The sequence below is a fragment of the Cyanistes caeruleus genome, chromosome 11 (assembly GCF_971803275.1).
Source record: "Cyanistes caeruleus chromosome 11, bCyaCae1.hap1.1, whole genome shotgun sequence".
Taxonomy (NCBI): Eukaryota; Metazoa; Chordata; class Aves; order Passeriformes; family Paridae; genus Cyanistes; species Cyanistes caeruleus.
Window position 1 is genome coordinate 14,663,102 of NC_141711.1, and position 25,498 is coordinate 14,688,599.

A 25,498-nucleotide genomic window follows, 5' to 3' on the forward strand; every position below is an offset into this window, starting at 1 on the left:
TGTGGTGCAGTCACTGTGCAGGATCATATCCCTTGTAGGTTCAGACAAGCTGTTCTTACTCGGTCTGAGGAACTGCTGTGTCCCTACACAGCAGTTTTGGGGGAGGTTCCCTGATTACTGGTGATCAGTCAGGCAGTTCTCTGTCCCCTGTGCTATTACATGGCTAACTCAGAGCCACTGTGACTGCATACTGGAAAGGCCCTGTGCAGCACCTTTGGCCTTGCAGAGAGTGCCCCTTAGCAGGGTGAGCTGAACATTAGTTATTCCACCCTTCTATTCCCTTGCCCGCCTTGCCCCCAGCTCCAGGTTAAGTCCTGCTTTAGCTCATTGCAGCCATCTGGCTGGCTGGATCTCTCCTGGCAGGGACTCCACCGCTGCTCCAGAGGCTTGCTGGTCACTTCTGCTCCCTTGCTCTGGACTCTGCTCTTCAGGTTTCCTTAGGTGCTGGTGGAACTGGTTTCTTTTGGCATTCAGTTAGCACCTGGTTCCCTTTATCTGTCCTCCTCCAAAGCCCCTCCAGGGCTGCTGCAGAAGCTTCAACCCCAAGGCCAGTGGCTTTTAAATCTGCTGCTTAATCAAACATGTTTAAGAGGGACTAAGGAAAAGATACTGATGAAAGCATCTTGGAACAGCATCCCAAATCACTGTTATTTGGGTTGTAAAAATAACACGGAGGAATATCATAAGAGGCTTGTCATCAGGTAAGCAAGCTTGACTACTGGGTGCCTCAGTTTATGTGTCCTGGGGGAGGATGGAAGTGAATATTCCCCAGAATTTTCAAGTAAATAGGAGGCAACTTTTTATTTCTCTATAGTTTCTCATTAATGTTTCCAAAGAGAAAAGTGGGTTTTTTCAGTGTTGAGTCTGTGAAGACAAATGAAGACAAATGTTGCAGGAAGTGTTGGTAGAAGTGATTCAAGTTTTCTGTGAAAAATTCCTGTATTCTCTTCTGATGCCCATAGTAATGCTCAGTATATTACTGTAATGTCAGAAATACTCCTTAAAAAATAGCTTGGTCTTTTTTTCTTGTTTAAGCCTAGGCTGTTACCCTTCTGCCAATTTGAGCCAGGACCTCAATAAATTATCTGGCATTTACTCCCTGGTGCATAATGGAAAATGTATTCCTGACACACCAGGAAGCCCAGATCCTGCCACAGAGTGCAAACCTGGCTCTAGTGAATCCTCACTGGATCTGGCTAACAGTGTTCTCCTCCTTGGCTTAACTGCTAGTTTGTTATCTTGGAGAAGCCATAGCAAAAGCATGCTGGAGTTGAATGGGTGCAGTTTCATTTGCCTCCTGAGAATGACTTGCTTTATATATAGCAGCGTGGAAATATTGTAAAACTTTCAGCTGCTAATAAAGGAGCTTTTCTGTGCAAGTTGCAATATAGCACTTATAGCAGCTGGGCAGTATTTGTGCTTTCCCATACCTTCCTAGGATGTCAGATGCCCTGTCTATTTATATTCATCATATATTCACATCTAAATGGACTGTAGTCATTGATTCCTACTTTGGACTTCCTGAATTTCATCTCTGACTGCTACTTTTCCACTTTTAGTTTCCAAAAAATACTTACTGCAAGTTTCTGCTTATACTTACATGCAATTTCCATTCCAATAAGCGTTTTCCTTACAGCTTTCTCACAAATTCAACACTTTGTGAAATCTGCTTTACTTGCGTCTCATGGTGCTGTGTGTAAGAGCTCTTAACTCCTATTGACAGGATCATGGTGGCAGTAAATCATGGAACAGAGGAACCACGAGTGATCTGGGCATTGCTTCTGGCAGGGCAGTGTGATTGGGACGTTAATTCAGCTGATTATCTTTCTAAAGGAAATTTGATGCAATGCTTCATTCTCCCTCTTTTTATTGGAGTGTTGAATTACTAGTTCATTTTTTAGATGGAAAAGCCAGGACCCCTACTGGTTTTCATTCTCTGTCTGGTTGCTTGAAGGATAAGATCTTTGCTGTAAACCCCTGGTAGACATTCAGCCTGCTGTGTTCTGCCCTTGGTACCTTTGTTCCTGGTCTCCAAGATAGTCACTAGGCAATGGCATGGCTAGATGTGGAAAAGATTAAGTCTTCTCTCCTTTGAATAGATGGGAGGGCTCCTGCTGGCACTGGGGCACCTGGGATGTTACCTGCTGGCTCCACGATGTTTCTTCTGGTTCTCTGTGTATTTCAGTTCCTGTGCCTCAAAGGGATGGAAACAGAGGAAGAAAATACTGAAATGCAGCTGGTGCTGTAGCCTATGGCATATTTAGGCAATGCAGGGTTTATTCTTTCAGGTGAAGCTTTCTACAGCTGCAGAAGAGCTCTTCTGCTGTGTCACAGATCAGAAATAAGAAATATATTAGAAGTAAACTTTGAACTATGTTTGGGGAGGAAAAAAAGGTGCATTATGATGCACTGGACAACCTCAAGCCCTTCCTGACTTCCTTGATGCAAGATGGCTTTGCCTTATGCCTGCTGTTGTTTTTACTATGTCTGTTTTCTCTTCTCCCCCACAACTTGTCTCATTCCCCAAATCATTTTACAGCAGACTTTTCTTAGTCTCAAGTGGCTTTAGCCAAGCTATTTCCTCTCTTTGTGCTTTCGTTTCCCCAGCTGTAAAATGGGGATAATGAGACCTGCTTGCTTTTGTCAGGCACTTAGAGATGTGCTTACGAAATGCGCTATTAAAAGGCTTTCTATGTATAACTGCTATACAAACAGCGGTTGTCCAAGTTTATTTGAATTACTTTATTAAAGTCCAGGATTCTTAGCATCCTTTGTTTTTAGCAGAGGATGTTATTTATGCAGCAAAAATGCCCAAATGTGAAGCTATTGATCGTTGCTGATAAGTTTATGGATATTAAAGCATTAAATCATCACCACCCTTTATCAGCCATTCTGGTGTCTCTGGAAGCTGAAAGTGGTTGTGCATAGCTGGGGCCCTTGATTATCTTGGCGTGATCAATAAAAGGTTTTCAGCAGAAGCTTTTATTGCCACGTGGTTAAAATGTTCTTCCTGTGCATCCTGTACATGATGACTTCAGCTCGAGGAGAAAGAGAACAATCCTTTGCAGGGTAACTGGATTACACAAAGAAATGTAGGCATTATGTTGAGGTAGATATTGACACTTGGAGGTTTTCCCCTCCATCTTCTGTTGCATTGTCTTGGGCTGGGAAGGCTTTCTTGACTGGCATGGTGCTTCTCCAGCAAGTTTTGAGTGTTTTAATTACAGCAGACCCATAGTGTTCAGTGAAGGGAGGAAATGGTTGGAAGCAAAGAGGTAAAATCGGAGCCGTGACCGAGCAAAATTGTTTAAAATCTGTGTGTCTTGTTAGCAGAAATGTGTCTGGTGGCTCTCCAGGGTCTGGTGCCTCATGAACCTGTTCAGGAAGGGAAATGCAGAGTCTGAAAGCATCAGTGCTGAAATGGGTGCTTGGTGTTGTCTGCAGGAAGGCTTTGTTTGTGCCCACTGTCTTCTATTGCTCATCTCTGAAGTCATGCAGGGCTCTACCTGCTGAATGTTGACACTGTAGTTCCAGCTTAGAAATACCTTGAAATATTCCTGTTAATTTAGCATTTTATTTGGCTTATTTCATTGAGAGTACAGTGTGCAGTGTGTCCTCATCAGTAGCTCAACAGCAGCTTTCACTTTGTTTTGCAGACAGTTTCCATCCTGGAGCAGAGGCTGACACTCACTGAAGACAAGCTGAAGGAATGTCTTGAGAATCAGCAGAAAATCATTCAGAACAAAACAAACTGATTTCCTGAGATCAGACAGGAGCTGAAGGCATTGGGAGGTTTGAGATTGTTTGTGTTCCTAACAGACTGTGTGTGACTTGCTTTAACAATTTTGAGCATAATCTATTTTTCAATTGGAATGTATAGTTATTGTATCTGTAAATAGCTTTGTTACTTTACTAAAATAAAAGCAATATTTTATTCATAAGTGTGGGTAACAATTGTGATCTCTTGTGCTTTCCAGCAGCCAACTGAGTACTAACCAGGAAGGTCACATCTCTCCTGTCTCTGGTCCTACTAAATTAGTTTTAAAGTGTGTAAGTAACTTGGAGTTGCCAGATGCCTGGCCCAGGCTGTATTAGGCTTGTTGCTGAGGTGTGTGCTGGCTGAAGGTGAGAAGCAAAGTGCTGTCAAGATATTTGGGGCAGTGGTATTTCACCTCTGGTCTAGGACTATATCAAGCAGGGTTGGGTCCTGTGTAACTGGCATCTGGAAGGGTTTGTCTCAGCTGGGTCTCACACAGCAAATCGGACACAGCAGCTGAGACCCTGGATGATACTTGTGCAGAGGTGATTAAATCTGACACATTTATCCTGCTCCCATGTGCAATATAGGAAAAATGATTGAGGCTGGAACAGAGGCCCCAGCCTGTCAGATGCTGGGTGATTTCCAAGGAGATTTTGCTTCATCTTTGCTTCTTAAATTAAAGGCAGGGCAAAGGGACAGGAAGGGAACTAAACACTGTAATGTTTTCTCCATCATGGGACTCCCCTCTTCTCATACTGGACTGCCTTTAATTTTTGCTCATTTTGCAGACGTTTTCACAGTTGAGTAGCTCATCACTGGCACCCTCCTCCCCTCATCACTCCTCCCGACTTTTCTTTTTCAGCAGGTGTTTAGTATGTAGCCGCACAAGAATTTGGACTCCTGGGAGATCCTGTCTGAAACACCTCTTCTGCTAACACATACTGTTGGTCTCCTTTCTTGCAATAAACTCTGACCCACATTCCTGGAGAAATGACCTGCAGGACCTTGAGCACCTCAGGGTTCCCTGCTCACCACTGTCTGTCTGACCTCTGCAGACAGGGAGGCTGCCTCAGTCCCTGCCCTTGGTGGTACTTGCCAGCCTTGCACAGCTTCCAGGGCCTCCATCTCCACATGTGCTGTGGCACCCTGGATGTTTGCCTGAGGACAGGCTAGCATCCTTCACATGGGCTTTAGCTGGTTTTAAGGCCAGACTGTGTGGTTTTGGCTTTGGGATGGTTTTTGTGTTGCACCTGTTTCTGGGACAGCACCTTGGTGGTGTTAATGCTCCTCATCCAAAATGGGGGGAGCTGGTTGTGTTTTCCTGCCAGCACTAGGAAGCTTCTGGTCTCCTTCCCTCCTGGTCCTTTATACATCTCTAAGAGCCCCTTGCTGGCATGATCACAATATTTCTCTTCTTCATTTGTGGGAGGCTGAGAGCTTTCTCATTTCCATGCTTGGTTGATGATGAGTTTCTCTCTGCTCTGCCACAGACTTTGTTTTCTGTTTCCAGGCTCTGAGTCTGATAAATCATTACTTTCCCTTAATGGAATCAATTCAGTGGTGGTACTCTGTGCTCTTGCTCTAAGCTTTCAGTGGCTTTTTGCTGAGAGACTGACATCATTTTCATTGAAATGAGTTTGTGTGGTGATGCAGATGGGTGGGGAGGAGGGGACTCAAAGATGCTGTGGCCAATTTGCTGCTAGAAAAAAATCTGTTCCTGCCCTGATCTGCTGCCACTGAAACAATTACAAAAATTGGTTGCAAGAACCTAAACTTTCAACTTGATCCTCAGTATTGTGGACTGGCCTTTGGAACTGGGGTGTGGAGGGGAAAATTTAAACATTCCTACATCAGTTTTTGAGCTGAGATGGTCAGATTGTGGTGCTAATAGTGCCAGAGTCATGGATTTGGTCCCTGTATGGGACATTCACTTAAGAGTTGGATTCAGTAATCCTTGTTGGGATTTCCAGAATCCAGAGTCCCACCCAGCTGTGGGGTGGTTTCTGGTTTCTTCCAACTCAGAATATTCTGTGATTTACTTTAAAAATAGCTTTTGCATCCTTTTAATGTGTACTTACTAATGTCTTAGAGACACAGAAGCAATATATAGTATTTTAGAGAGGATTGCAGTACTATTGACAAATTGCATGTATGTTCAGAGGTGCCCACATTTGGGCACTTTAGATACAGATGCTTTTCCTTTTCAGATGTGAGCAAATCCATTTGAAATATGTAATTGTGCTTCTAGAACAGGTTAAGTGCTCAAGTGCTGAGGACAGGTGGGATGTAGGGTGTTGTGTTTTAACCCCAGCTGGCAGCTAATCCCCACACAGCCTCTCACTCACCCCAGGTGGGATGGTGAAGAGAATCAGAAGACTAAAAGTGAGAAGACTTGTAGGTTGAGATAAAGACAGTTGATCAGGTAAAACAAAATGTGAAATTCAGTCACCACTTCCCATGGGCAGGCAGGTGTTCAGCCATCCCCAGGACAGCAGGGCTCCATCACTTGTAATGGTGACTTGGCAGGACAAATGCCATCACTCTGAATGCCCTCCCTTTCTCCCTCTTTCCCCAGCTTTATGTGCTGAGTGTGATGCCACATGGTCTGGAATATCCCTTGGGCCAGCTGGGCCCAGCTGTCCTGGTTGTCCCCTCCCAGTTCCTTGTCCCCCAGCCTCCTCTCTTGGGCTGGGGTGAGAAGCAGAAAGGGCCTTGGCTCTGTATAAGCACTGCTCAGCAGCAGCAGCTAAAGCATCCCTGAATTATCAGTTCTGTTACCAGCACAAACCTGAAACAGCCCCACAGGAGCTACTGGGTAGAAAAATAACGCTATCCCAATCAAAAGCAGCAGATTGGGAAAATTGCTTTTCTTAACTTCTTGTTCCATGTTGTTGTTGTAGACGTAACCCAGGGTGGGTGGGAGTGGGAAGTCAGGAGGAGAGGGAATCTTACAACCTCTATATGATTTAGGTGGCAAGGAAGGTAATCTGAAAAGATTTTGACAGTATTATCTACCTTCTTCGTCCTAAACCTTAGCAACTTCATTTTCCCCCTTACAACCCTCTTACCTGGACTAGGATTTAAAATGTACCAGCACTTCTGAAGGCTGGCTATTGCTTGAGAGGTAGGCAAGGCTTGGAAACTACAAGATTGACATTTTAATCCTTGTGCTTAAAGATTGAGCAACAACCTAAAAAAAAAAAAAAAAAAAAAATATCCTGAGGAGCCCAAATCCTGTTGCTTGTCTTGTCCTGAGGCTCCATGCTTTATCCACTAAGCACCACAGTTTTTGAGTGCTGAGGAGAGAGTAGCCTCCAGAGTGAGTTAAACCCACTTATATTCTTACATTCATGATCTTTTTTTTTATGTGGGCACATCTGCCGTGTCCCATTTGTGAAGCTGTTAACTCGGGGAGCAGTGGAGCAGCCAAGTGAGGAGCAGCCTGTGCTTTGTCCTTGGGCTGACATGGCCTCTGCTCTGCTTGAGGACAAATCCTGCCTTGAAAGCCTCATGTGGGGAGGCTATGAAGAGTTAAGGATTTTGTTTTGGATCTCCAAGGCACTGTGGAAGCCAAGTTCTTAAAAAAGTAGTTTAATTTGTTGCCATTACATTTGCCAGACATATGACCTCACTAAACTTTCAGCAAGGGTTCTTTGTGCCGAGATTGGTCCCTGGGGAGCCCGGTGCTGCTGCAAATGGCTTTTTGGCTGCTGTGAGTGTGGAGCATGTTAAACACAACCGTGATCTGTGAAAAAGTAAGAATCTTCAAGCACTGCCCACTTTCCTTCCTGTCTGGGAGCTGGAATTGGACAGCAGAGCTCGTTACTGAATAGGCAGAAACAGGAGAGCACTGTGGTACTGACTCTCCTGGCCAGGAAATGCAATGGCCAGGAGCATCCTCTGCCCACAGGCTCGTCACTGGACATGAGTCCACCAGCTAACCAGGAAATAAAATCCAACTATGATCTAAGTAGCTGGGCTAAAACTAACCAGCCTCGTGGTACAAATCACTTATTATATAACCTCTTTAAAGAGCTGCTTTTGAAGGAAATGTTTTTTGAAACACGAGTGAGTAGGAGGGGAGGGAAGCGAATCATTTTACAAAGGTTTGTCACTCTGACGTGAGAGCAGGGCTGTGTTTCTTCCCTTGCTTTTAGAAACGGTTGGTCTGCAAGTGCTTCTCAAGTGGCAGGACCTAATCAACTGTAGTTTTGGAAAGGAAATCAGTTGGGAAAGAAGATTCTCTTATTGATACTCCTCTGTGTATTTGACCTGGATTTAGTGTGCTGTGGGAAATTTTACGTGTATCTCAGGGAAAGCTGGGATTTGTAGCTCTGCAACAGAGCTGTCACTGCAGGCAGGCAGCACTCTTCAGTCCCCCTGCTCTTGTCAGGGGAGATGTCTATAAATTACTTCCTCTGTCAAGGTACAGGTTCCATGAAAGAAGAGCTTGTCAGAGATTTGCGTGTGGGGTGTCACTGAAGAGAGTGATGGGTTTCCAGGGCACAGGTGTCTGGTCTCCCTTACTTTCTCCCTGTCTCCTTGTATCACAGCAGCCAGTGCTGCTGGTAAAGGTGTGCTTAGAGCCTTTGTGCTGCACAAGTGGTGGTTGTTGCCTCAGGTGGGGTTTGAAGTTGTCTGGTATCAGTTCTGAGTAAAGGTGAAGGTCCATGGCTAAGCCAGCAAGCAGGGAGAGTGCTGTGGGGTGGTTTCTGGTGGGGGATGAGCATTGTGGACACCTGGACGTGTTCTGGCAGAGGGTCATTTTCTGCTTAGTTGCAGCTGAGATAGGCCAGGTGACCACTGCTCGAGGAATTTGCCATCTGCAAGGAAGTCTTTCCTCAGTGACCACCTTTAGATTTCTTTATACTCACTCCAGCCCTTCCTCCCTGATAATGCAATACAGCTGGAAACACACCATTCTCTTGTCACAGAAATGCTAGGCTTGAATCAGTGCTGTGACCCCGTGCCAAAAACCTGTCACCCCTGTTCTCCCTCGCTGTTTCTGTTCCCTGCAGGCACCTTCCATGCAGCTAATAACTCACTGCTGCCTTCCAGAGACCAGGCAAGCTGAGGATACCGTGGTGCTCTGCTTGGCACAAGGTTTTCTGCAGATTTCCAGTGGGGAATGCTTCTGAGGCTGATCCTGCTTTACTGCGAGGGCTTGTGGCTTTGTGGAGCATGTGCCACTGGTGGTAGCTGTTCTTGCAGCTGGTGACTGAAAGGGTTAAACTAAGCAGCTGCTTGGATGGAGCTCCTGCATGGCCTCCCTTCCCTCTGGAGTGGCTGCTCTTGGCAATGGTTCCCTCCTCACGTTTTCACAGCCAGAGCTGAGCTTTGGTATGCAGCTCTTCCAACTGGAGGGAGGACTTTGCCTGTTTCAGCTGAACTGAGCACCTTGGAATATGCTGGGTACCATGAGATCATCCTGGCAGCATGGTATGGGCAGGGCTCCATGGGGACATTGCAGTTCCCCTTGTGTGAATCCACTCTGCCACGTGTAGATGCTGTAACAGCCACAAAGGCTCTGCCTGTCTGCTGTTACACCTGGTCTGTGTGGTGGAGCAGGCACCTTGTGCTAACCAGGGTCAGCTGAAATGGTTTTCATCCTGTGAAAGCCCAGGAATATCCTTTTCCTTTTGTTCTTCTAGGCTGTGGTTACTGCAGAAGATACTGTTCTTTTCATCCTGGGAGCAGTAGGTGTTGATTTCTGTGTTAGAGTTTTCTGATACGGGCCTGTGGCTGGAAAAGTTTCTCCTTCCATGTTGGGTTCCCTAGGCTAGGAACTTTTTCCAGGAGTTATTGATGAAGATTTTGTCTTTTGGCACTTGTCCCCTGTGGACTGATGTGGACATCAGTCAGTAGAACCAAGACAGAGATAGCTGTGGTGTTGCAGAAACTTCTGAGTGCTCCTGGAGTGAGAAAGGCAGGCTTCAAGACTCCTGTTTGTGGAGCAAGACCCCCAAGGTGACCTGTTTGAATCTGGCCCTATGTGCTGTTAAGTTAATTGACAAATAACTCTAATGCCACTTGATCTCCTGCTTAAAGATCAATGCTCGACTGCTGGGCTATTTTTTTCTTTGTAGCTCCTGTTTGTTTCCTAAGGGAGAGATTATTTGACCAGTGTATTTGTGTGATGTGTTTCTTTCTTTTACTCTATTATTTATTAAATCAATAGATCTTAAAAAGGAACACTTACCACAAAATGTCTGGAGCAAGGTGTGCTGAGGAAAAATTAAAACCTGCCCACTTGCACAGCCTTTCCCATCAGCTCAGCATCTTTGCTGAAGAGAAGAGGAGCTCACCTGAGCACAAAGAGGTGGATTGTCCATGAAAATGCCTTCACAGCAGCCCAGGTGATTGGGGCAGAAGCAGAAATTCTTGCCTGAGTACCTGCAGGTCACACAGTGAAGCAGGGCTGGAAATAAGGACGGGACATGAGACTGGTGTTCTAAATTTGGCAGCCCAGGTGGGAGATGGGAGGTGTGGTCCATGCTCTGTGCTGCAGAGGATGCTGAAAACTCTTAGGATACCTTTGAGAGAGGCTGTTGGTGGTATTGAGCAGGCTCAGAGTGCTCTGGAGACATTGCAGCTGTGGTGAGGGCAAGAAACAAAGCTGAGCAAGTTTCTGTGTCTGGTCCCTTTTCCCACCCTTTGATAGCAGTGGGTCTGTTGGTTTTCCTGTTTCCTGTGCTCCCTACCCATGGGTTGGCAGGGCATTTTGGAGGTTACGTTCTTTGCTGTGATTCCCTGACTCTGCCTCTCCTCACTGTGTGCTGCCTTCATTGCCAGCTCACAGGAGAAGTGAAGATGAAAGAGAGCAGAGATGATTATATTTAATAGCAGTGAAAATCGGTGTGGTGATTGAGGGGCTGTTTTCCTTCCTGCTCTCCCACCTATTGAAGTTGGGAGGCAGCTTTGAAATCTCACGTAGTCATTTGGCCAGCCCTGTACCAGGCACCACTGTGGCACCAGAGGGGAGGGGAAAGCTGGGTTGCATCTGTGTTGTCTGGATTTTCCAGCCTGGCCCCAGTAGACAGGAAAGTCTTTTTCTCCTCTCACTTAAATGAAAACCCCTTCGCCCCCTCTGCAAAGTGCCTCTGCCCTAACGCCAGCGTTGGCTGGCCTGCCTTTTGGATGCAAATACTTGCTAATTTACAAGTTGGGAAAGGAGCAGCAGAAAGTTAATGAAGGTCAGCTGAAGTCCTCTTTCCTTAATCCACCCCAGCAGTTCACAGTCTGGATCAAAGAGCTGTGGGATCAGCTGCCACTCATCCTGCAACAAGCTGCTCTGGCCCTGTCGGGGGAGCCTAGGCTCTGGAAGAAGTTGCTGCAGGTGGAGAGGTGCTGAAATGCCAAATGATAAATCTCCAGCAGACACTGGAGAAGATTTTTCTTCTCTTCAAGACTGGCATGTAATGGATGGTGTGGTATCTAAGGTGTTCAGAGAGCTCAAGGATCAGTGAGTGACAAAGGGACTGTGACTCTTGTGGCTGGAACCAGTGTGTCTGTGTGTCTTGCAGTGAGTGGCAAGGCAGTGCAACCACCAAGCCCAGGAGCAAGTGCATGCTGTGGCCTTGACAGAAACCTCTTTAAAAGCATGACTGTGATTCTTATCCCAGAATTTATTTAATGTCCTAGGACCCCTTCCTATCCTTCATCAGCTTCCCATCACACTGGACCAAACACAGCTCACTGTGAGTGTCTTTCCCCCAGCCTCTGCAGCCAGTGTGCAGGATTTGGCAGTGAACCAGCTTTATTCCTGATGTATGGCATACTTACCTCTCCTGTGGCTACCTGTAACCTGCCTCCATCCTGAAACCCTCCTGCCTGCACAGACTAGTCAGACTTTCCTTTCTTGCCCACCAGGGAGATGCTGAATCTGGCTCCTCCTCCTCCCCAGGTATTTCTGCTTTCCCCAAGGCATGAAAATCACCCCAGGGCTTTTGATGAGCTGTGGCTTCTGGAATGTGCAGAGCAACCCTTTGTTGGCCACTCCTCTCCTTAGGATCCCTTTGCTTTTTTCCTGCTGAGCAATCTTTGTTTTCATTGAGTGAGAAATTTTATATGATTTAACTCTTTAATTAAGTTTTTTTTTTCCTTTCTTGCTGTTGCTCACTCTTAAGATGCATGGAAATTGTTCTTAACATTTGCATCAGTTCTTCTGGAGTCAGTTTTTTGGCAAACTTAGCAGTGCTGCTATAATCCATCCACATCTATCTGCACTGCTGTAACTAATAACTCCACTGAAATCCCTGGGGTTAGTTAAAACGAGCCCCCGTGGCTAAACAAAAGGGGTTTTGGAAGGGGTTTAACCCTTTGCCTTCCCAGCTGCACAGATTGAGTAGTGAAGTCCCAGCTGGCTGCCTGGGAGCTTTGCCTCACTGGAGGGGAGATCAGGTACCTACGTGAAGGTTTGCTCAGAGCTGGGGTTGGAGCCAGATGGCTCTGGAGGGCCCCTTCAAGGTTATCAGCTCTGATGAGGGGTCCAAATGCAAAACACGTGAGTGCAGAGACACAGCAGTGAAATTAGTCTTGACTCAACACAGCATCTTTGCAATCATTTATAGGACTGTTGTGCTGGAGAGGCTCTAATGCCTCCTTTCCTCTCAGTCACAACACTGTTTTTCCTTTTTCCTAAGCCTTTGCTTGAATTTTCATCCTGGCTGGATATAAAGCTGCCTTGTAGCCTTGCAGGATATACTGCATGTTGTCCCTGTAGCTGGTGGTCAAATGGGTCCTGCCACATCTGAAAAAAATGGGCTGGTGGTGCAAAATGTGGAAGATGTTTTTTCCAGGAGGCTTTGTTAGGTCGTGTTTAATGTTGTGGTCTTTTGTTCTCATGCAGGGCTGAAGTCCATCAGGTGGTACAGACTCTGGCCCAGAGTGATGACATGCCCTTGGAAACCTCTCATTCCCCTCTATCATGACAGCCAGGTAAAGCCAGGAAAACATGTCAGGAATGCTAAGGAAAGCAACAGATGTGAAAATTTAAGAGGAAAAACATGCCTGCAGCCCCCTGGAAAGCTCAGCAGGGGCTATGGGCCCACTCTGATTTTTGTTTGCCTCTATGTTCCTGTAGCCTCTCAAGAAGCCTGATCTGACTGAGAGCTGTGTGCACTGTGTTTCTCATCACACCCTGGCAATGGGCTTCTGCTGAGGTCCCAGTTGGTGGGTTTTGCAAAACCGCTTTCAAAAGAATTTCACAGCCAGTCCTGTGAGACAACACAGGGCTAGAGGGAAAACCATGTATCACTTGTGTCAAACTACATCCAACAGTCTGGGACAGTGCTGGAAACAATCCATTTCTCCAGTTGATAATCCTGGAGCCCCACCACATCCCTGCTGGAAGGTTTCTCTGCTCTCCTGTCTGGTGGAAGCTGTCACATAGATGGGATATCTCATAATCCCAGCGTTGCTCAGGGATCCTTGGGATCTTTGCTGGAGACCTGTGAGATAGGAGAGGTCATACTCTGACCACTCTTCATGGGCAGGGATCCTGACTCACTGGAAGGTGGAGTGACTTGGTTCAGACCAAGATGACAAGCCTGCAGGTACTTGTGCTGTGACCTCCAGCTGGGACGTGGCGAGGCAGGTTTGGTTGAAGCTGGCTGGGTGCTGCTGGCAGTGTGAGTGTGGCGTGGCTGGAGCATCCAGCTGTTCTGCCCTGCCTCAGCTGGCTTTTGCAGCCTGTGTGGAGCTCAGCTTTGCAGCTGCAGTGCCTGAGCCAAGATCAGCACCTGTGTTTCTGTTTCTTTTGGGCATCCTGTGGGACACTTGTGGCTTTGCCTGCTGGAAGGCGCCCCAGAGTTTGGGCGCTGGGTAGGGATGTGGTGTTGCAGCCAAAGTTTGGTTTGGCTCTGGACTCCCTGTCCTGAGCTGGAGCTGGTGACTCGACCCTGGAGACCTAAGCCTTTTTCTCCATAGACAGGGGTAATATTTCTATGAAAGGGGTGGTGTGGAAGTCAAAGCTAAGTGGTACCAGAGCTACTGATGAAAGACCTTCTTGTGTGGAAAGCTACAAGAAACCCCGCTGTGGTGATGTTCTCCCCTCTGTTGCTACAGTCCAGGAGATGCAAATGTCAGTCAAAACAGAGGCTGCTGAGGGTGAACCAGTCTCTTTGGAGATTGCAGAACAGCATCCTAAAGACATGTCCTCACAGTTGCCTGCATCCCTCACCAGTGTCTGTGCTTGGCTGAGGAAATAGCTCATGGTCGTGTTGAAATGTGTTTGGTTGGGTGATAGCCCAGGTGCAGAGCTCTGGGTGCTGTTTCATTTCCTGTGCATCTTACGCTTCATCTCTCAAGTGCTTTCTCAAGAGGCTTTCTTGTCTCCCACACTAAACCTCCTCCCTTGTTGACTCTTCACAGGATGGTTTCTACACTTGGATTTTGTGTCTTCTTCCTCTTTGTCTCCTGAGGGCTTCATGCCTGTTAGGTTCACTGGAGACCTCTGAGAAGGGTGGGATCCTTCTCTCCTTTTTTTCTTCCCTGCAGACTGCATCTCTTGATAAAAGGCCTTTCTCCCTATTGTGTTGTGCTGAGTGACCAGGAGTGTGTCCCTGCTTCAAGTCCATTTTCTTGACTCACCTTGAATATGCTCAGAATTTGCTAGGATTTGCAGTTCCTGACAACCACATCTTTCCTCAAGCATTGGGTGTGGAACAGACTATCACCACCACTTTGAGACTGGTTTTCCTGGTCGTGAGCTTCAGGTGCAAATCCCAAATTTAGGTTTTCCATCCCAGCCTCTCACCATGCTCCCGCTACTCTCATCAGCCAAGGCTGGTGGGAATCTGCCATTCCAAGCAGGATGCTGGGATGGGGGCAGGCAGCAAGGTCCTCTGCCATCAGTACTGTGTGGTTTGGTGACTTGGCTTGCTCTTGGAGTGCAAGAGGAAGCATCTCCTGTTGCCCAGCAAGTGCCATACATGGCGTGCTCCTGATAACGTGCAGTGTGAAGTCACCTCTCAAACCTGACCCCCGGAGCTCGTGCTGATGAGATCTGCCCTGGTTGGTTGTGTTACACCTGCATTGCACAAAGTGGGTTGCTCAGGCAGTGTTACATCTTCCTCTAATGCGTTTGGGGTGACACCCACACTTTCACCATTGCCCAGGGTGGCTCAGGGCACAAGGAGAGGCTGCTGCAATAGGCAGGGGAAGGAGCCAGGAGGTGAGGCTCCTGCTGCTTAGGCTGGCTGCAGTGGAGTAGAAGGATTTCAGACAAAAGCCACACAATTTGGATGTACTCAACACTTCCCCTGAGCTTGTGAGCTTGACCTGCCCCCAGGCAGCTCAGTTTCCCCCACCCCATGCTGTGTGGGGCTGTGCAGCTGAAGGAAGCTGGGGAGGTCGTGTCCTCCCCCAGCCACAGGGGAGGATTAGCTCCCTAAACCATGCCAAGACAATAAGCTGCAGATCAAAGGCAGATGAGGTTGGCCAAGCTGTGTGCACTTCATCTGCCCTTCATCACCCAGTGCTCCCTGGATCCTGCCTGGGGGTCCGTGGGTCATCCAGCGGTGTGGGAACAGTGCTTTGGTGGTCTCTGTGTGCAGATTGTGGGGACAGATTAGGCTGCATGGGAGGCATAATCAGGAGATTATCATACCTTCTCTTATCTTAAATGCCATCTCTTATCTAAATGCCCTCAGTTGTGCCTTCTGCAACAAAAGCTTACAGGTTTGAGTAGAAGTGGGCTTACCAGGTGGTTGCTGTGGTGTGGCTGGGTGAGCAGCAGATGCCTGTGAAGGGAAGCTTGCAATAACTTGTCTTTGGTGCATGATGCTTGTGGAAAGCCTCTGGGCTGTCTGACTTCAACTGTTTGCTTCCCCTGGACCCCATGCTTGGAGTCTGTGTACTGGCCTAGAGAGTGAGGTTTCATGTTGTGGTGCTGAAAATGGCACTCAGAATATGGTGAGTGAAAGCTGGAGAGCGTGGCCCTCCAGCTTCACCCCAGTTTTCTAGAACAGAACATCTGCACTGTTAGGAAATCCTTAACTGGTGTAAGCTCTTGTTGAAGGAGCTGGGTTTTACTGCAGCAAGAATGTCCTCAGCCCAGGGCAGATGCCTGCTCTTCTCAAAGCCCATCCAGTGTTTCTGCACAAGCTCATTTTGTGTGGGCTGTTTCAGAGGTTTAACAGTTATTAAATTTTATGACCCAGGTCAGTAAAACTCCTTGGCTTCCAAGCTGAAGGAACTGATGTCGCTGGAGGCAGTGCTGAGTGTGCCATGGTTATGTACCTTCCATCAGGAACTGAGGTGAGTCTAGAAGAAATGCTGACTGCCTTTCTTGAGGTGCTTGAGAGCTGAGGTAGAGCTGACAGCTCTTGGAAATGTGTCATACCTGTTGCAGGTGTTGAGGAAGTGTTTGAAGTACATGCTACACACAAAACTGTGCCTCTGCCCAGGACCAAGGTGGGTTGTGAATCGTGCCAGGGTACACAGTCACTGGGCAAGGATGGACAAGTACCTTGGTGGAAATAGTTACACTATTGCATTCTCTGATTAGTTGTCTTTCCTAATTTCCCACTCCAATTCTGACATGTGTGGATAGAAAAACAACTGTGAATCTTTTCCCATAAAAAGTGCCTTTGTTTTCCCGAAGACTCCAGATCTGATAGAAATGTTTTGGGGTGGGAGGTAGTAATTGCCCTTAGCACAAAGTCATTTTGCAATGCAGGTATGAGGTGTAATGGCCACATTCATTATCAGGAACTTGGAGCCTCATTGCTCTTTTAGAGGTAATTCGGATTTTTTTTCTCTGTTACATAGATACGATAGATGTTTCTATATACTTAGTTGTGTTGTGGAGGAGGAATCAAGCAGCAATTTTCTGGTTTTCATTCATATTTAGAGACCTCTGGGGTCTTTGAGGGGAAAAAAAATACTGGTTTTTTTAATGACAAAGAGAAAATTTATTGTCCTGTTTGAAATTGCTTGTTTCTTATTGCTTGGTTGTTCTCAGCCTTCCAAAGGACTGGTGGTTATGATTTCCCTGCTCTTGTTGAAATATAATAGACTTCTTATTGGGTAGCATTGGGGAAAATTTTCTTTAGCAAAGGTGGAAATTTTGGGAGTCAATTTAGCACTTTGGTGGGAGTCATTCTGCAGCATCAGCAAGATGGTATTTGCTGCCAGCCAGCATCTATGGATTTGCTGTGAGTGAATTTGGGTGAAAGATTCGGGTGAACAGCAATTTTGCAAAAAAAATGTCACTTCTTTTAACCCTGAGCCCAACACAGATTTAGCCTGGCTTTGGTCAGGGCAGTTCTGGGATTTTTCTTCTCCTCTGTGCTCAAAGCACTCCCTTGGAATTACATCCAGGTGCAACTTCCTTTGGCTTCCAGCAAGATCTGAATCCATTTTGCCCAGTTCCTAAATCCTACTCACCTTGTTTTATTCAGCATTTTTTCAGTCAAGTAAGAAGCAGCTCAGTTTGTCCTGTGTGGAAGCTCATGAAGATGGGAGAAGATAAACTCTTGAATGATCAAGGCATTAGGACATCAGAGCTAATTTCCAAGATGTCAGGAAGGAAAAGGCTCTCTAAATCATACACCCTGGGCTTCGCAAGCTGTTGCTGTGATGTTACCTGCTTGGCTAGTGACACCTGCATGCTTCCCCTCTGGCCTCGGATGACAAAATGACTCATTGATGTTTGTGGTGTCCCCTTCCAGGTTATGTGGCCCTTTACCACAAACCTTGGAAGGCTGCTGTGATCCTTGGGTTGAAGAGGAAATCAAGGAGAATTCAGGAACTTTTGTGCCCCCGGAAAATCCTTGCAAATTTTTGCCCTGGACTGAACAGCAAGGGAAAAGTGACCAAATAAATTGGAGCCCTCCAGAGCTGAAATGTCTCAGGCACAGCAGCTGTTCAGGGCAACAGAACAACTGAACCAGACTCCCTTTTCTCACACACAGACCTTCCACTTAGACTCTCCAGGGAACAGACCTGAAGTCTAATTCCAGAGATCTGGGCTGGAGGACCTGTCACTGGGGACAAGTGCAGCGAGGATGTTGTCTACCCTTCTGGGTGTTGAGATGTGATGATGCAGCCTTGTGTAGGTGTGAAATGTCAGCAGTGAATGTTTACCCAGGGTGCCTGACATGACGTGAAAGGACCTGCCTGTCATTTTGGACCATCTGTTTCTTGCTGTGAGGTGTCTCTTGCCTTTCCTGGTGTCTTCCTCAGCCTGGTTCTTCTCTTTCCAATTACGGTCCCTTACTGCAGGTGCTGCTCTTTCCCTCTTCCTGGTCTTCTATCCTAAGCCTGCTCTGTAGCCTTCTTCCCACCAACATACTGGTATCAGGTTTGGGGTTGGATTTTTGTGGTGGATTTGATTCCATGAAGCAGCACCTCTTTTGTGAACTTGTTTTTCGTCATTTAAGTGGTTCTTGCTGTCTCTCCCTCCCCTTGGCGTGAAAGAGATACTCTCAGGCTCTGCCTGTCTGACTTGCACTTGCTCAAGCCCTGGGGACTGCAGAGCTTGTCCTGACGTGATCCTGCAGCAGTGGAGAATACCTGTAACACAGAGGAGAGAGCATTCATTGCTGGAGTAACCAGGGAAATGGGAAATGCCTGCCTGACTGCATTAGGGCCCTTATTGTGGCTCTCCCAAAAGACTCTGCTTAGGGAAGAAGCTCCCCTGGTTGTTTCCCCTCCTTATTCAGGGCTTAGCAGCACTGTAGGAGAGTGTACTTGTGCATCAGTGGGAAATTCTGACCCTGACCCCACAGCACTGGGTCCCTGGTGCAGGGGGAAGGGGCCATGTGCTCACTGCAGCCTCATGTCAAGTAACTGTCATTAGTTCTGCCTTGCCTTTGGTGCTGGGGAAGGGATCATCCCTTTTTCTGCCACCTCTGAGACAGGAATTTTGTTCTGCTGTGGGGATGCCTTTCTCTAAGGGAAAAGGGGAAGACCCAGGAGGGGCAATGCCAGAAAGGTCTGATCCTGCCATTTCTCTCCCAGCCCTGTGTAGTGCTGGGCACCACCACCACCGTTTTTTGGTGGGCACGGGGTGTCCTGTGCTTTGGCATCTCTCCTCTGGCCAAGGCTGGTTCTTGCATTGTGGTTTCTCCTCCCTGGGCAGGTGATGAATGAAGAAGAACATTTCCCAGGACATCTCTCCTCGGTAGGCCTCTACGGTGCCGTATTTATTTTGCAGCATTGATGCGTTGTGCACTTTTCTCTCTGGCTGATTCAAGCAAACACACACAAATAACACTGCTTTTATCTGCCCAGGTCTAGACCCTGCTCAAAGCCTCCTCTTGGCATGACTCACTCCTGGGCAAGCCCTGGAGAAAATAGATGTGGGAATTCAGTTGCAGATCCCATCCTTTTCTCACGGCCCTGCGGTCAGCTGGCTTTGTCAGATGTGCTCCAGGTGGTTGACAGGAGAGCAGGGTGTTTCGAGCAGGAGCCTTGCATCAGCCAAGTGTCTCTTCCTGCCTCTTCTGCCTGCTCCAGCCCTCCCAGAGGGATCCTTCTGGTTGACAGTATACTTGGTCCCACAGCCAATTTGGGACACTTTCTATCAGCTGTGACACTTGGGCTCTGGTAGAGGTGTTGGTGTAAACTGTGTTCTTGATCCATTGAGCACTCCATATGAAGTAATTCATAAAAAATATGCACTGTAATTTTTGTTGATGTCCTGGCCTTTGCAGGTTTCTGCAAGGGTAAATCTTGTTCACTGAAAGTTCTGTTGTTTTGGTAGAATGCCTGTTTTTATCCCCCTGTTTTCCTTTCTCCTGTTCTGCCCTTCTGTGTCCTCCTTTTTAATCCTTAAGTAAAACCTCATCATAGACTAAAATCCATATTTTAGGAAAAACAACACATAAAATTGAAGAGGGAAGCTGGAATCCAATTTGATGCATAATAAATAATCCTGGACTCAGAAAAGCCTCAGCTATTTTTCTCAAAGCAGCCAGTGCACTACTGGCTTGATTTGCTGCTATAAATATTGGCCAGGTTCTTTCAACCCTTGGGAAGGTAAATGAGAGGCTGTTGCCAGGTTTGGTTGGTATTGCATGTCTGGGATGATGAAAGGTCCAGAGGAAGGGGCAGATGCGTAATTGTGAGCAGGGAGCTCAGCCATGCGGGCTGGCAGCTCGAGGTGCAGCACAGAGCCGTGTGCTTGATGTGGGATCTCCCTTTGCCACAGCTCCAACACCAGCCTGGGAGATCACTTGTGCTGGCTCCAGTATGGCAGGATGCTGAAAGCCATCCTGCCCACACGAAGAGCTGAACCTCGGTGACAGGCACTGGGTGCACCCCTGACATTTCCAGCTGCTCAAGGCTGAGGGGTTCGGAGCACTGACATTTCCCACACAGCCAGGAGTGATGGAGCAGTTGGACATCTATGGGCAGGTTGGTGCTGTAATGCCCTTCCTTCCTTCCTTGGGCCTTAGAGAGCATTTTTGCTCAAGTCCCACGTGTGACAGCTGAAGCTTTGTTCTCTCTCTGTGTTCAGTAAATCAAGTTTTTATTCTGCTTTCCTTCACAATCTGCATCATCATAGAGCCGTGGAACGGTTTGGGTTGGAATGGACCTTAAAGATCATTGAGTTCCAGCTCCCTGCCATGGACGAGCCCATTCACTAGATGAGCTTGGTCAAAGCCCCTGTGCAATCTGGCCTTGAATGTGTAACCCTTTCTGCTTGACATGCTGGTAACTCCTAAACTCACAGGACTTGTCTGCCTCTCATCTTTCTATGCTTACAAAGCCCTTGTGTTGTTTAGCTCCAGGACAGCTGTTTTCCATCCTGCCCCCTGAGGCAGGTTGCTGCAGGATTGAGTGTGGTCCTTTTTGGCACAGCCTGAGTCTTGGATTTGGACTTGTCCCCATCCCTGCCTAGCACAGGGCTTCAGCACAGACATGAAGGAAGAGATAAGTACAGCCTTTGTGTGTGTCTGACTGGAAGCATGTCCTGTTTCCAGCAGCAATTGTGAGGGATGCTAGGAGCTTAGAAGAAGAATCAAGGGCATGTGTAGACCCATCACTCCCTGGCAGGCAGTCCTTGGCAAGCCGTGGTTTAAACTCTGCTTCCCCTGGCAAAGATGGTTTCCATCATGCTTAAGAGAGGATGGTTTCTCCAGGAATTTATAGCCTCTGTTATTATCACAACTTAGGCTTGTCCTCCAGGCTCTGTGGAAGTGCCCCCATCACCAAGGCTGCTGTTACTTTCCTGAGGGGCTGCCCCTTGCGGGTTCAAATCTGAGGAGGGTGCATCAGGCTGGGGTATGTCCTGCTTTTCAAGTCTGCAAGGACTTTCTGTCCTCTTGTGGTGGCCCATGTCACACCTGCACAGGGCTGACTTGACTGGCCAAATGATTGAAGAGACCAGGTCCTTGAGCATTTACCTGAAGAACAAGAAACACTTGGAGACGTTTTTCTCTTATCTTAATAACTTTCCAGTAGAACTAATGATAAATTGAGAGTTGCATTGCTACCATCGTAAGTGTCAAGTGGTCTCCAGTGGTCTCTGGTGGTGCTACCCTGAAGTTCCTGGTCTGAGGGGGTTGGGGGATTTTTTAGCAAGTTGACCAAGGGGGATTCTCCAGCAGCACTGCCTCAAGCATCCTGGCTGTGGTCCCTGCCTGTGCCTGGCTGTGCTGCAGTCAGATCCAGTAGCATCGTGTCCATTTCCATGGCAACAGCACAGGCATGACCATAATAAAATCAGATTACAGCTCCTTCCCTGTGTGTGCAGGCAGGAAAGGAGTTTTCTGAGGTAAGAGCTCAAATGACTTGCAAAGGAGCATTTTGGCTGGGTAAAGGCAGACTTTCCAGTGGCTAGGGAGGCTGTTTGTGCAATGCTGGAAATGCTAATGAAGACTGAGTGAATTTTCTGGGACTTTTTTTGCTCTGCCAAGCAGATTTCATGCACAGGTGTAGTAGGAACTAAATTTGAAGGGTGATTGTCCAGAAAGGGCTACAGAACAGGTCTCTGAAGCCTGCTCATCCCACGGGGTAATAACATGGGCTGTGTATTTTCTCAGAAGTGGCTTTAATGCTGTGGGATCCAGTCTCAGCTTGGAGCCTGCTGCTGGGATGGCTGTTTGTCGTGGGCTGAATGCCAACAGCCAGGCTGTGGGGAGAGCTCACACACAGCCCTGGAGTTTAATCTCTGAAGAGTGGGAACTGAGCAGAACTCTTGGCTGGGACAGTGATGAAGATGATCTCCTCTGGAGATGTGGTGTAGTCCAAAGGGGTCCATTTGGTACCTCTGGAAGTCTCTTCCAAATGAGGCCATGATAGGACTGTTGGTAGGTTGCTGGTTGATGTTGTTGGGACTGTTGGTTGGTTTCTCTCCAGCATTGCCGGCACTGTGGCTGAGTTTGCAGGGATCTGAAATGATGAGTCCTTTGACCCCAGCACTGCAGTTCCAACACTTTGGTTAAAAAGGCAGGAACCCTTTTAATGTGATCAGACCTGGCCTTCCTTGTCCAGTTCAAATACAGCTACTAAGTGAGGTTCCTGGGTGGGCTTAGGAGCGTAATTTCTACTTCAATATTGAACCATACACAAGATCAACAGGATTTAGGCACCACATGGGTTTTGGAGGACCAGGCATCTGAGCTGTGCTGAAGTGGGAGCAGGGATGCTGGTGTGGGAAGGACACCAAGGAACCTTGCTGCATTCTGAGAATGCCAGATGTATCTTGGTGAGGTTTCTGTGGTGGCTCCTCGCTCAGTCTCATGGGGTAATAACATCAAACGAGGCTGCCAGGGGAAACAAATAGAGATCAAGGTAATACTTCATCATGGGAGAGCCTTGGAAGCCCTGGCTGAGGGAAACCTGCCTGATTGGCTCCACTGGGGCCAGCAAAGCTGGCTCTTCCCAGCACAGTGTGTGGGGTGTGCTGGCCCTTCCCTGGGCTGTGTGACAACTGTGCGTGGATGGGGCTGTTGGACACTGCCCAGGAGGCTGCTTACAGCAGGAAATAGGGCACTGCTGGGGTGGGTATTGCAGCCCAAGGAAGCTCCCAGAAGGTTCTAGGGAAGGGTTTGGTTGTGGGTTAGAAAAGGTCAAGCCCCAGGTACTGTCAAATGTCACAGAGGTTCAGGACCACAAACATCCTGTGGTTTTGTGTTTCCCCTTCCCGTCCCTGCCACCACCTCTGCTGCGTCCCCCGAGATGTGGCTGTGAGCTGAGTGCGTGTTTTGGAGGTGGCGCCCGGGTAGCACCCACTGACTCACCCAGTGGGTGTGAAAACCAGGGGCTGGCTTTGGCACCAGCCCTGCCAGAGGGATCTCAGCAGTTTTAAAGCATCCTCGCTGCTCAGCCCAGCTTGGCTCGCTTTCAGCAGCCTTTTGCTTGAGCACCAAATTCCTCCTCGGGAAGTGCAATATTCATGAAGGAGACACGTTAATTAGCAAGCCGTCTGCTCCCTGCTTTGGCATGTGAGTAGGTGGTGTTACCTCTGGAATTAGGTTGAAATCCGTTTGGTATTTAGGTGCATTTGATTTGCAAGAGCTTGTAGGCCCCTTAAAGAGCACCTCTAAAGCACGTTGAGCTACACACAACCTTCATGTGATCTGTTTTCTTTCTGTCGCTCTGGGACATGCAAGGACACCTCATTCCTAAGCTGGTGTCCCCTGGCCATCTGAACAAACTGCAGGCAGCTGACCACCAGCATTCAGGACAGATCCAGTTATTCCTGAGAGCATCGTCTCTTGCTGGCAGAGCATCAAGAGATCCATGATTATCTCACACTTGGTCATGGAAGTTGCTCAGGGGAAGCTTATTCTCAAATTGCAGTGTTTGGAAGTCAAATGAGCAATCCCCAGCTATGCAGCTTCACAGCAGCTGTGTGTGGCTTCACTGCTGTCCCCAGCATGGAGAAATGTCACTGGCTCTGGTTGAGAGTTTTGAGCCCCAAAGGGGTTGTGTTGCAGCCTCTTATTGAACCCCAATGTCATGAAAGGGAACACAAAATGGTAAAAACACCATCAAACCAAATTAATTTCAAATCCATTCCTGGCTATTGTCACCACCATCACTGTTTCAGTGCTAGTATATTGTCTTCAAGTATCAGTAAGTTTTGGCAACTTCTCTTGGGCATGAGAAGCTAGAATCTCTGGACTCAAGCTTTTTTTTCCCTAAATCTTTTTAACATCTCTCTCTGTTCTGCTGAATTCTAGGAGTAGGAAAGAAAAGACTAAAAATCTTGCTTGTGTTGTAATTGAGAAATGAAAGTTTCTTCCCTTTTGTAAATGATTTTCAGTGGTTTCAATATTCTCTTCTTCTTTTGCTTTTTGTCATAGCAAAAAAAATGAGAGGAAAAAATGGAAGAAGGAATGAAAAGACCAAATGTTTTTAATTTTCTGGTTAATCTCTTAAGAACTTTAAAAAGTAAAGAAATGGCTCATGCTAGTTTTTGGGAAAAGGCAGAGAAATTCCAGCTTCTGCCTGTCATCTTTTCCCCCCACTTGAAATAATTCATCCAGCCTTAAATTAAAAGATTTGATTTGGAAACTGGGGCAGAAGGTGAGTGTTTGTGGGTGTGTTGGCAGGGGCATCCTGAGCAGAGAAAAGCTTTTGGAAGGGCAGGATGCAGCCCCAGCACTGCAGGGTGAGCTATACTGGGACTGTCTTTGGGTAAAACCATGGCGGGTGCTGCTGGGGTGGACGAGGAGGTGAAGACGCCAGCCCAGAAAATCTTTAAATACTTCCAACACAGGAGCTCAGCCCCCACTCCTGTTAATTTGGGAGCTACTCCCAGCTGCTCTGTGGCTCTAAGGGATGCCCCACTCCCAGGGTCAGCAGCCTGGGCACCCAGCACCTCCCAGGACAACTCCTTGCCTTCTCTGCCTGGGTGTTGCACTGGACACCAAAGAGAGTGGAGGAGAAACCCTTGCTGCAGTGAGGGATGAGTGCCTCCTTTCCTATTGGAATCCCTCTGGATGATGTTCTCTAATGCCTTGTTTCTCTCATTTAAATGAAGGTTTCTGCATCCACATGCATTCCTGCTCTGGACCACATGAGTCTCTGCTCCAGGATCTTCTCCTTGGGGTAGACAGAGGCTTTGCTGAGCCCATGGGCTCCTGGTTATCTGCAGCATGAGGGTGCTCCAAGCCAGGTTCAAGACAGATTGAGCTGGGTGAGTTGTTTCCTTCCTGCTTTCCCTGAGCCTTTTCCCACCAGTGTCACCCAGCTCACCGGAGTCCTGGGGGGCTGCTGCTCCACGGCGGTTCCCTGGTTTGGGCGCACGCAGCCGCACTGTGAGCAGCCAGGCTTCCTTTCTGGAGCCTCTGGAAGCAGATCCCGCAGCAGGGGACCGCTGTTGTGCCTGCTCTGCCCGGCTGATGATGTCAGGGAGGAGAAGGGCTGTTGGGAGAGAATGACTTCACAGAGCCGCTCCGGGAATTGGTCACCCCTCCTTGCAGCTGGAAGGGAGCCCAGGAGAAGCACTGCCAATGATGGCTTCATCCTCATAGCCCAAAGCAGGCAGTGTTTGCAAACGCTGAGGTGGTGCCGTTCCACGAGGGGCCAGCCAGGGATGACAATGTAGCTTTTGGTCCCCAGAGCCTCAAGGTGTGTTTTGGCTTGTGGGTCACAGTGGTGGGTTTGGATGGCCCTGGAGGAGAGGACAGGAGGGCATTGGCTGGTTTGGCTGTGAACCCAGGATGGCTATTATTGAACCCCACAGTCCTGTGAGGTGAGGATTTCCCCATTTACAGTCATAGTGTTTTTCTCCAGCTGCACCCCAAGCACAAGGGGGGATCTCCTCACGCAGCCCGA

General features: G+C 47.8%; 1 protein-coding gene across 13 annotated transcripts in view; it reads left to right on the forward strand.

The window, feature by feature from the left end:
• Positions 1 to 25,498, forward strand: part of POC1A (POC1 centriolar protein A) — a 94,585-nt gene that overhangs the window by 45,826 nt on the left and 23,261 nt on the right. For 9 of the 13 annotated variants that reach the window (XR_015274805.1, XR_015274806.1, XR_015274807.1 and 6 more), the window contains one exon: positions 3,657 to 3,941. Coding sequence is in view for 7 of the 13 variants with exons in the window: in XM_086845346.1 (XP_086701472.1) it covers positions 3,657 to 3,755 (99 nt within the window). In the remaining 6 variants the exon portion in view is untranslated. Of the gene's footprint in view, positions 1 to 3,656; positions 3,942 to 3,977; positions 5,878 to 11,476; positions 11,664 to 12,608; positions 12,698 to 15,921; positions 16,019 to 25,498 lie in introns of those variants that run through there. The other 4 variants (XR_015274803.1, XR_015274802.1, XR_015274804.1 and 1 more) reach the window with 4 other exon arrangements.